Genomic DNA, 12,533 nt, shown 5'->3' with positions numbered 1-12,533 from the left:
GGGTTGAATTTCCTAAATTAATTTATCATATGTCATAATAGCTATCTGCATGCCAAATTTCAATCCGATCCATCCTATAGTTTGAGCTGTGCGTTGATAGATCAGTCAGTCAGTCAGCTTTTCCTTTTATATATTTAGATTATTTTGATCTTTTTCAGGACATCAACATTTGTAACAATAACAAATCTACTGTCAGGATGGCTGTCTGTATTCTTGTGGCAGTCAATAGGAGGCGAAGGAGTAAAAGATACTAGTTTTATTGCAATATTAGTTTTAATATATCAGTCTTCCGTATCAGAGAAGCGATCAAAGGAATGGCCGCTTCTGGCCTTCGCGTTGGTGTTGGTATCAGGCATTATTACTGTGGTATGTATTTTTAATTTTCAATATTATTTATCTACGAAAATTTCGAACCCCTATGTTACCCTCTTTTTAAAAATACTTTCTTAGCGAATGTCTACGTCATAATAGCTATCTGCGTGCCAAATTTTAGCCCGATCCGTCCAGTAGTTTGAGTTGTGCGTTGATAGATCAGTCATTCAGTCAGTCAGTCAGGTTTTCCTTTTATATATAGATTTACTATGATATTATACGGTATATCGATTTTGAATTTAAATCATCTGATATCTTCGATGAAAATTAAATAAAAATATACGTTACACCAAAATATAAAAATAGTTAACAATAAGATGTTAACTATATTTATATTTGGTGTAACGTTATAATATAACGTTATATTATATACATATTATGTATACGTTTGGAAAAAAAAAAACTTAAAGCTAGCCTTATCTAATTACTATATAAATCATGACCGCGTGGAATGGTGCCAAGAATACTGGCTGCATTTCCGCGCTGGACAGCCAGGCTGATCCGCTGCGCAAAAAATGAGCCAGCCCTTCTGTCACCAGTTGAGGCTATTAATCGCGGTGAAATGTCTCGTAAAAATTTTTTAGCACTAAGACTCCATGGCCCCAGGGTCTCCACGGCAAACGGCACAAAAATGTAACTCTCTATAAGAGAGGCATACTTGCGCCGCTTGCCGTTTTCAGCTGTTTCTGCTGCGGCTCCCGGTCTTGATGCTGTCTTCCTGATATGACACGGGGCCAATGTGTCAACGCAAGTTGCGTCCCACATTAGCGCCCGTCCCCGTTCCCAGGGAACCAGCGTCAATCCATCAGGTCTCTTGCCATCATCCCGACTAATCCCTGCCGGCTCAATGAGCGCAGGAATATTTATGGTGGCAAGAGCTCTTTTAATTGTATCGTTAAGAGAGCCATGCCTAAACAGCCTACCGGAGCTCCTTTGGCAAGAGAGTCCGTGGATTCCAAATTTATCAACCTCTTTTCCACACGGACATCTGTGCTGATGGCACAGTGGTGTTCCCAATCTGAGACCTAGAGCCACACGAAAACTTTGGAACTTACGTTTGGAAGTAATTATTATACTTACAAAAGAAAAGTCTTGTTGAATTTACACGAAACTTTTAAGTTTTTACTAGCAAAAATGCGTTCTTTAAGTAAATAACCCTGGATAAACAGTATTCATGAGATTATTTTGTGCCAGCTGCAACCATGCTCGGTTAGCTTATTAAAATTTGCATATAATCTGAACCTCCTGCCAACTCAATTACTATCCAATTTTATACGATTGAAATAAAATTATCAACTTTGCGAATCGGAATAAAATGAGAATATTATTATTCAAAAATTATATTTTATTCAAATCGCCTTTTAATTTTTAAATGAATGACTACCCATAATATAAATGCTACTAAAGTACTTTGTTGTTTGTTGATTTGTTGGTTTGTCCTTCAATCACGCCGTAACGGAGCAACGGATTGACGTGATTTTTGCATGCATATAGTTAAAGACTTCGAGAGTTTCAAAGGCTACATTTTATCCCGGAAAATCAAAGTGCTCCCACGGGATTTTTAAAAACCTAAATCCACGTAACCTAAGTGGCGGACATCAGCTAGTAAAATTATATTTCAGTCTGATTTCAGTGCATTATTATGCTTATAATCGTAACTCATTGCCCTTTGCTTATTAATTCCATGTTTACTTTATTCCTCTGGGAAGCTGCATTAATTGGATATTTATCTAATTAGCACGATTCCCACTGCGCCTAAATATTTGAGTAGCACTATTATAGGTAATGTTAGTAAATTAAGCACTATTATAGGTAACAACATGATACCCGCAACCTTGTCCAAGTGGTTTTAGGCTTTCAAAAATCCCGTGGGAACACTTGCAGCCTATGTCAGATGCCAGTTAGTCTAAACAAATGGACCGTGAAAATGTAACAGACAGACACATTTTCCCATTTATAATAATATTAGCATTGATAATAAATTGTTTTTAAATATTATGTGCTATCAGTTCTCTTTAACGAATTGTTATACATAAGAATTTTTGTCAATGCTCCAAAAAATTAAATATCACTAATTGCTTTAATGGTGAAGGAAAACATCGTGAGGAATCCTGCATGCTTGAGAGTTCTTGATGTTAATGATTTTAAGAATTACTCTTGGATTTTAATTTTCGTGGTTTAACGACATAATATTGTATTGTATGAAACGACATTCTACCATTAATATGGCGATTTTTAACTGCCGATATTTCGACTCAGTTGCATGACTCGTGGTCACGACGGGACTGCAGTGTAATGTTATGTACCCGTTTTATACAATACAATATGTTCTCCATATTGTTCTCAAAGGTGTGTGAAGACTGCCAATTCGCAGTGGCCTGGCTAAACTCTTTTCATTCTGAGAGGAAACCCGTGCTTATTAATCAGCCGGTTATGATCATCATGAATGGATCATGATGAAAAGGTTTTTCTCAAAATTTCAGCTGTCACTACTATTCCCCATATACGATAAACTTCATCGTATAGCAGGGGACTATTGGCGGATCTTCGCCTGTGCATCATCAGCTCTTGGGACTGCACTGACCGTGTCTGTGCTCGCCCAAGGTTTGGATCTAGCTGCAGTGCTAGATGAGCTGGTGATCCCGGTACTGGCTGTGTTCACTACTATTGTGGAAATCGTGGGATTTGTTTTCATTTATGGTAAGAACTTTTTTTAAATCTTTTTTTAGGGTTCCGTACCCGCAATATGCCAACGGGACGGAACCCTATTACTAATCCTCCGCTGCAGAAAAATTAAAAAGTTTTATTTCTTACGCCATGGTACAAGTAAATTTTGTTTAATTAGATGACAGACAGACAGATGGGCGGACACCGGAGGCTTTAATAGGGTCTCGTTGGCACCCTTCGGGTACGGATCTCTGAAAACACTTCCTTAGATTTGAAGGCAAATTTTCTGTAATGTAAAAGTTTATTCCAATAAATATCTAATAATGTTAATCTTTTTATTTACATTTCTTTGCTTAAAGGATATTCTTTTTAACCGACTTCAAAAAAAGGAGGAGGTTCTTTTTTTTTTTTTTTTTATGTATGTTCCCCGATTACTCGAAGACGCCTGGACCGATTTTGAAAATTCTTTTTTTGTTTGATAGGGTATACTTCAAAGTTGGTCCCATTTAAATTTGGTGAAGATCTGATGAACATCTTCGAAGATAGATACTGGAACTCCTCAACGGATAAGAGTAAATTGCTCGCGATCAGTGCAATAGCTTAGTAAACAGTAGATTTTTAACCAGTGAAATAAAAAAAAATTACAAAAAAAATAAAAACCGACTTCGATACACAAACACTAAAAATTGAAAAATAATTTAATTTATTACCGAATATATTATGTATACAAGAATTAATATAGTTCCATAATAATATTTTTTGGGGTCGGTGCCAATGAGGTGCCATTGTGGAGTCTCATAAAAATATGAAGTCTGGACGATTCGCGCAGCTAAAGCTAATTGGCACCGGCACCAAAAAGTATTATTATGGAACTATATTAACTCTTGTATACATAATATATTCGGTAATAAATTAAATTATTTTTCAATTTTTAGTGTTTGTGTATCGAAGTCGGTTTTTCAAGTACCTAATACTTTGGTTTTAAATTTTACTTTCATCCTTATGACGTCGACATTCTATATCTACACGCACGAAACGTTTTGCGTCATCATTCCTCATACTCATGGCTAAGGTTTGGAATACTACTAGATCTCTAAAACAAGAGTGAATAGGCATCTTCTAGGTAAACGCGTCCCATCTTAGGCCTCGTCATCACTTTCCATCAGTTGTGATTGTAGTCAAGCGTTTGCCTATAATGAATTTTAAAAAAACTTTTGTAGATTGCAACTTCCCATTAATGTTGGAGTGAGATTGAATGGCCAACATCACAAACATTTTATTTATTCAAACTATTTTAGCAGTTCATTAGAGGAGCCGACCTGACCCCGATGTCAGAACTAGGTACGGTTAAAACGCCGAGGCAAATAATAAATTGATTACAATTGTTAATTCACGCTGACCCTAATGGTCAACTACGACAGGCTTTAATTCAATTAACTGAACTTATTGAATTACTTTGAAAACAGCGAACGGCGCAAATTGCGGAGTTTCCTTTTGATTTATCATTTGTAAAGCAATTAATGTGAATGTATTTTGTTACTTATTGTTTTTGGCGTCGTCTGTATAGCTTCGTACAGCTTAATTAGTAGCAGAGTTTATTTATGGCGCTTAAATTGATTATCGAACAGCACCTACCTACCTTTTAAGGGTTCCGTACCTCAAAAGGAACCCCTTATAGAATCACTTTGTTGTCTGTCTGTCCGTCAAATAATAATTAATATTTTCTATTTTCAAAGTTAGATAACTATACCAAGTGGGATATCATATGAAACGGCTTTACTTGTATATTCTACAACAAGTTTTATTTTTATTTTTATGCTTAATAATTTTTGAAATATCGTGTAAAATGCTGAAAAAATACGACTGTAAAACGGAATCCTCGGTCCGCTAGTCTGACTCGCACTTGGCCAGTTTTTTTAACGTTGGGAAATGCGTTTACGCTTTCCTCCCGAGAACGGGGAGGGTATGTGGGACTCGATAGCCGGAAGGTGGTGAAGAGGTATTTATTTTTAGCTAGGCTATTATGGTTTTATTAAAATTCCACCATCTTTACTGCTGTGTTTCAAAAATCAGTAACGCTTGTTATCTTTGAATTGATTTAAAATTTATCTAATTTCAGGTTGGTACTACCTCACAGTAGACATACACTTTGTGACCGGTTCAAGGTTACCATGTTTCTGGCTAGTGACGTGGTGGTCTACTCCAGTACTTCTGATGGGAGTCACAGGATGGTGGTTGCGGTCTTTGCTGAGGGTCACGTGGGGTGAGGGGCAGACGCTGTGGCCTTTGGGAGGCGTGTTCATTGGGATTCTGGTAGTCATGGTGGTGATGGCAGCGGTGGCTGTAGCAAAGGAGGAGCAATTTAATTTATTAACTGTGAGTATTTTGAACTTTAATAACAGTACCTAAATACCTTCAAGGCAAGATTAAATAGGCAGCTCCTATGCAAGCGTTCTCCAACCTAGACCTCATTATTGTTTTTTATGTCGGTAAGCGTAAACTTATCTTGCAATAAATAATATAAATAAATAAATAAATAAAACGTTTATTTTTCAATCATCTAGATTACACACATACATTGATTTGATCTTGAACAAATTTGCGTGCTTGTTGACATAAGCATATACAATATTAAAAATGGTACAAGATCAAGAACTGGCTATCCTAGCTAGATTTAGATCTGTGTTAAGGATAGCCAGCCCTCTCCCTCGGTTAACTAAAAAGTAAATAAGAACATGAGTGCACAAGCACAAATCAGTTATTACAGAAGATTGCTGTTCTTTAACGTTTTTACACTTAAATAAAATATCATTGCGTAGGTATATAATTATTTGCGTTTTATTTTCATTTTATTTGTACTATTTTACTACATTGTAGTTTTCTCTGTACTTACTACTTTCATTGATGTTTATTACTTTTTTTCTGACGGTTCATTATTCATTTCTATTTTTTTTTTTGAAAGAATATTAGCCATGTTAAATGACTAATATTCCCGTTTCCTCTCCAACTAAGCGTCAGGCTCGTGCTAGGAGTAGCTACGACAATAGTGCAAAGGGCGGGGTTTGACCCGTCGACCTTTCGGTTTTCAGTCCACTCCTTTACCCGTTGAGCTATTGAGGCTTAAATTTACAATTAAATTTTTCATCTAATTCATTTTCAATAGTTTTCAATACTGTTTTCATCATTTAGTTTTGTGAGTTTCAATACACATACATAAATAATATCGTTTCTGTGTTACAGAAGATAGCATCAGCTTTCCGACCTTCTCGACTATGGGGCCCAGAGGAACCAATGGCAAGATACATTTGGATGTCACAACGATTTATAAACGAAAACGGATCCGATCAAGAATTCCCCACAGACACAAAAACATTTAAGCACATCATCAATAAATATCACGATAAATGCAACGAAATATACAATGAAGATTGGTTACATACAACTGATATATACCAAAATTCACCCAAAGCTCAAACTAAAAGTGACCTTCTCAAAAATGAAAATCCGCTGTATAATAATGTTGGAGCAATATATTCTATACCAACAGTATCAAGTAGTAAAAGAAAAAAGAAAGGTGAGGAACAATTCAGATCACCAAATGTTTGTATTGCAAAAGATGAATTAGGAGGTCCAGTAAATTGTAATTGCAACAGGCATTTTCAACTTAATGTGCCCGATTTAAGGAACAACGAAGTATCGACTAGTCTCTAGAATATAATCAGGAAATTCAAATCTGTACAACGATTGTTTTGTCTAGTCGAGATAGTAATGTAGGACGTATTTTCAACCACAAAATGCAGTTTTAGCGTTTAAACTACCGTGAGTGATTTCCATTATAAATAATATCTGTCCCGGCTGTACTCACGTGTTTAGTCGACGTTAGCCCGACTAGTTTCGAACCCATCCGGGCTGCTGCCCGTAGACCCCGTTGTGAGGGTGGCTGGGGGAGGGGGGGGAGAGTGCGTGCGCGAACTGACTCCCTTGAAAAAGGACCCCGGTTGGGTTCGAAACTAGTCGGGTTAATGTGAGTACAGCCGGGACAGATATTATTTATAACAACAAAATGCAGCTGCTTATACGTAATTTATTCTAGTATTATTGAACATTCCAAATGTATTTTATAAAAATATACGTTAAATAGTATAAGTAAGTATAAGTAGAGGTAAAAACTTTGATGTAGATGAGTAGGTAATTAAGTGCTTTTAAGCTTGATATGTTTTTAAATAGGTAGGTAGGGTATAGTCCGTACAAAATGATTTCACACACGCCATTTCAAGTCTATGATTCAACTGTCATTGTCAAAAGTACGGTCCTTTAATAAAAAGGACTAAAATCGTACTTCTGCCATGAAATTTGACACGTAAAGTTAAAATGGCGCGTGAGAAGTCATTTTAACGCATTATATATCAATCGGCACTGGAGTTTGTGACTTTGTGACAATATTATTACAAAAGCGTGTCATTGAGATGATAGAATAAAAACAAATTAGATCAATGAAATAAGTGAATAAATTTTGAGGGTTTAAATCCCTTAGAATATTGTCCTTTTTATTTCATCATTATCATCATCACATGATATAAGTGTAAACGTCCACTGTTGGACATACAGGCTGTAACCAGAACACTAGCAAAAACGAAGACAGGTGATAGTACTGATGATTACTGATATGATATGGTCCACCCCTTGAATAACCCCATGTTGTAATCTAGTGGGAAATATTGTTTCATTAGTATTTTTGCAGTTACACAATACACTACATATTTTTAAATTACAATAATTTATTGAGACAAGCAATTTATCCATCAGTCTAGTCATGCTTCGGTTGCTTAATCAAACACTTTCTCTTTACTTAACACTGTTCTACATAAACTATTCGTGATTTGGTAAGTTGTGGTTAATATTACCAATAAACTAACTATTGGCAACTGACGAGGTGCATAAATCGAAGGACCGATAGGATTAGAGCCTCGATAGCTCAACGTTTAAAGGAGCGGACTGAAATCCGAAAGGTCACCGGTTCAAACCCCACCCGTTGCACTATTGTCGTACCTACTAGCACAAGCTTTACGCTTAATTGGAGGGGAAAGGGGAATATTAGTCAGCATGATAAACTTGGCTAATATTCTTTTAAAAAAATACCGTGGTCTATGCAGTGTTGGCAAATGGCAGTCTCCCCACTAGGTGGACGGATGAAACCAAGAAAGTTACTGGAGGCCATCTGTGATAGTCCAGTGGTTATGGCTCAGTGGTTAGGACGTCTAATCGGAGGTCGGAAGTTGGATCCTAGCTAATCCACACTTGACCAGCATGGTAGACTATGGCCAAAACCCTTCTCACTCTGAGAGGAGATCCGTTCTCTGTAGTGAGCTGGTGATGGGTTGATCATCATGATGATTATTTTTAAAAGGGCAACGTTAAAAAACTTAGTTTTTGAAATAAAAAGGAAAAATGATAATCGTTCACGCAATGAGCAAGCCGCTGGGATAAAATGAAAAATGATCAAAGTTTTTAACATAAATCTTAAGGAAAATGTCCAGACAGTGTTTTCTGTGACCTTTGCAAGTGTGTAGCTAATGTACCTACCTAATAGTCTACTCGTAAGTTTATCAGCTTGTATGATACAAGGAGATGTGGTGTAAAGCCTCAGTAGCTCAACAGTTAAGGAGTGGACTGATTTCCGAAAGGTCGGCGGTTTAAATCCCATCCGTTGCACTGTCGTCGTACCTACTCCTAGCACAAGCTATACGCTTAGTTGGAGGGGAAAGGGGACTATCAGTCATGACTAACAAGGTTAATATTCTTTAAAGAAAAAAAAATTAGGTACAATATAGCTTGCCTCTTGCCTATTCTATTGACGAATGTGTAATGTGGATAGGTACTGAATTGGTATAATGAACCTACGCCTTAAAAATGAGGTTTAATACCAAAATATGGATGAAAACAGCCACTATAAGACAAACCTGTACTGTAGGTCCATTCCGGACAACCTGCATCAATCATTATTACCTACAATCGCAATTTTTGTAAAAATTTACACAAAAATTGCCTGGATTTATGGTATTCTTGCAATAGTGAGCGAGCGTCAACCAATCCGAGGTGATTGCGATCGTGACGTTGTAACTGTTTATTTACCGTAATCGAGCTAACGAAAAATTTATAAATGCTTTTTTATTCATTCATCCCTAAAAAATCCAGAAAAAGCAGATTTTACTTACAAGGAAATCAAAATAAAGCTACCATGAAACTTTGAACGGGTGGACCGGACGGTTCGGGAAAATTGGGTCATTCCTGATTGTCAATAGCCACTTCTATCTGAGCTTCTATCCAGCAAATGGTTATCCAATAAAAGTTGTCTGATGTCCTTCGGGACTAATCTCGCCGGCCGTATTACAGATTCTGATCAACGGTGCCCTAGTGAGACAAATTATGTCATTTATTTCCCATCGCACGAGAAGAGCTGTTGCAAACATACCTGTAATAAAATAGGAGGTTAGTGTTAAGATGCAATTCCTGCTAAGATATTTTTAAGCCGATGACCAATTATTAAGCGCTTGACAGTGATGCTGTGCAGTGATAACTGATAAGTGAAAAGAGATGGAAGTGCTCTATCATGGGGGGTTTAAGGGGTAGATTTCTCCTAAGTTCCTGACTTCGTAATCGCATCCAGGAGCTCTCATTTTAAGACCGCAAGGTCCTACACCAAATCAAAAAGTCACTGAACCTACCTATCGACTTTAGACTTTTACGTTTACTGCCCTAAGGCTTCCTTGTTTAATTAATTTTATTTTCTGTAAAAAAAATAAAAAGCCTCGGATTATTTTCCACAATAAACTTACATCTCGTAGAACTGAGGACATTTTTCTCACGGCGAAATTCAGTTACCTGGTCGTAGCGTAGCGTTCTATAGGACGGGTAATAACCGCGACGCAAGGAGCCCCCGGGCCCCCGCGCCGTAAGTTACGGCCGCATTTGTCCCTGCTTCCTACACCGCCCGATTTTGTGCAGGGTGCCTAAAATGGCCAAATGTTGCTTGTTTTTCTCGCTTTATTACCTTATCTACTATCAAGTACCAACCTCTACCTCTCATAAGACGGATTTAGATCATACTCTGCCTCACTACCACTGGCCCATTGGCAAACTTCACAGACAACCCGCAAGAACCCCCGGGGGTCGCGCCGTGAGTTACGGCTGCATTTGTCCCTGCTTCCTACACCACCCGATTTTGTGCAGGGTACCTACCTAAAATGTTGTGCAATCCGCACTACTAACTTAGTGCGGATTGCAAACTTCACCTTTGAGAACATTATGGAGAACTTTCAGGCATGCAGGTATCCTCACGATGTTTTACATGTAGGTACCTGGTCGAAGCGTTCTTTACGACGGGTAATAACCGCGACGCAAGGAGCCCCCGGGCCCCCACGCCGTAAGTTCCGGTCGCATTTGTCCCTGCTTCCTACACCGCCCGATTTTGTGCAGGATGCCTAAAATATTGTTTGATTTTTTTTTTGCTTTATTGCTCAACTATTGATTATTCGGGATAAAATTGATTGTCCCTGATGCAAGCTATTTCTGTACAAAATTTCATCAAATCGGTTAAACGTACCTATGGGCCGTGAAAAGGTACCAGACAGACATTAAAAGATATATAAAAAAAATTAATTAAGCACTTTCGCATTTAAAACATTATAGTATGGAAGTATGGGTTATCGACCTTTATAATTTTACACAGGAAAATTAAAAGGTGGGTTTTATCAGAGTTTCTAAATAAAAAGCGTCATTTTAGTCCCTCCACTTGTACATTATGGTGTTAATATTAGTTGTTATTAATTTAGAGAAAATACATGTTTTCTCAGCTAGGTGTTTCCGTTGCGCATGTATGCTTCCACCTTTTAAAATTAAAAGCTTGTTCTTCTTTTGTTTTAATATAGGTACAAATGATTCTAGAGGACGCGACAGGTTGAGATGGCAATCGAGATATGAGGCGGAGGGACGCCTCGCACACCCACACGTCACCAGCGCTCGCCCGCAGCGGGTTAGCGCGGGGGCTGTGCGGGTGTGCGTTCCCACCCCGATTGCCACCTCGTCCTGTCGCGTACTATACAATTTATACAATACAAATACAAATTTCTTTTCTGCGAATCTGGGTATACCATGGAGACGTGACAGACTTAAAATTACTTGTGGGTAAGTAATAACTATAAGTTAGGAATATTATAAGATGGTGATAGCAAAAGAATACCTGACTGAGTTAGTTGTGGCCTTCTGCTATTAATTTTATTATTATAATATTTTAATTTTATCCTAAAAGTACGCCTACGACTAAGTAAATTGCTCATAAGCTAATAAAATTGTACCTATATAGGAAACCCAGTTAAATCCCGCTTTAAATAAATAGTACTTCAAAGTTGTAAAGGTAAAGTAATGAGAGCATTCATACAAAATACACCGGTCGGATTGCCCCTAATAAATACCTAAACCCTGAACTATCAGTCCGGCACTGTGGGATACGGCTTAGTGATTTTCTAAGCTATAGGTGCATACTCGTACAAATTTCAATTCTTTTGCTCGTTTATTTTTTGCAGGCGTTAAATCTTAAATATAAAAGGAAAAGGTGACTGACTGATCTAGCAACGCACAGCTCAAACTACTCGACGGGTCTGGCTGAAAATTTTCATGTAGATAGCTATGCATTCGCTAAGAAACTGCTAAGAAAGGATTTTTGAAAATTCAATCCTTAAGGGGGTAAAATAGGGGTTTCAAATTTGTGTTGTCCACGCGGATGAAGTTGCGACTTGCGAGCATAAGCTAGTGCATATTTACTAAAGATGATAATATTATGAGACAGTTCGGTTCACTTTTCAGGATTCCGTAATCGAAGGGTGGTAACGGGAACCGTGCTACGTCCATCCATCCATCCGTCCGTCTGTCTGTCAGCGGGCTGTATCTCAGGCACCGTAATAGATAGGTACCTACTTACAGAGAATTTGAAAATGAAGTAGCACTACTGAGCTCAGTGAAGAGTGGTAGAAAGACTTCAGACACCTTTGAGAACATAATGGAGAACTCTCAGGCATGCAAGTTTCCTCACGAAATTTTCCTTCACCGTTAAAGCACGCATAATATTAGGTATTACTAGATGATGCCCGCGACTTCGTCCGCGTGGATTTAGGTTTTTACAAATCCCGTGGGAACTCTTTGATTTTCCGGGATAAAAATATCAAGCTATCGCTGTACCAAATTTCGTTAAAATCGGTTGAACGGATGGGCCGTGAAAGGCTAGCAGACAGACAGACAGACAGACACACTTTCGCATTTATAATATTATCTAAGTACTAGCAGATGCCCGCGACTTCGTCCGCGTAAAATTTCTGGTTTCTCATGAGATCTGAAATTTTCCCGCTGCAAAAGGCCTCACTTACCTACTCACTCAGTCTCACCTTAAGACACGGAACCCAGAATACCTAAATGCCAATTTTCAAATCTGTAACTTCAAA

At 37.9% G+C, this 12,533-nt stretch overlaps 1 protein-coding gene across 3 annotated transcripts in view; it reads left to right on the top strand.

The window, feature by feature from the left end:
- The window catches only part of LOC117984352 (sodium-dependent nutrient amino acid transporter 1-like), a 66,703-nt gene extending 59,726 nt beyond the window's left edge, over positions 1-6,977 (top strand). For 2 of the 3 annotated variants that reach the window (XM_069500120.1, XM_034970976.2), the window contains exons 7-10: positions 159-366; positions 2,856-3,072; positions 5,159-5,415; positions 6,280-6,977. In XM_069500120.1, coding sequence (XP_069356221.1) covers positions 159-366; positions 2,856-3,072; positions 5,159-5,415; positions 6,280-6,750 — 1,153 coding nt within the window. In that variant the 3' untranslated portion in view covers positions 6,751-6,977. The remainder of the gene's footprint in view (positions 1-158; positions 367-2,855; positions 3,073-5,158; positions 5,416-6,279) is intronic. The other variant, XM_069500121.1, reaches the window with a different exon arrangement.
- Positions 6,978-12,533: the final 5,556 nt, after the last annotated feature.

Source organism: Maniola hyperantus, chromosome 8 (genome assembly GCF_902806685.2).
Source record: "Maniola hyperantus chromosome 8, iAphHyp1.2, whole genome shotgun sequence".
In the NCBI taxonomy this organism is placed as follows: Eukaryota; Metazoa; Arthropoda; class Insecta; order Lepidoptera; family Nymphalidae; genus Maniola; species Maniola hyperantus.
The sequence above is the reverse complement of the archived record's forward strand: the minus strand, read 5'-3'. Positions and strand labels throughout refer to the sequence as shown.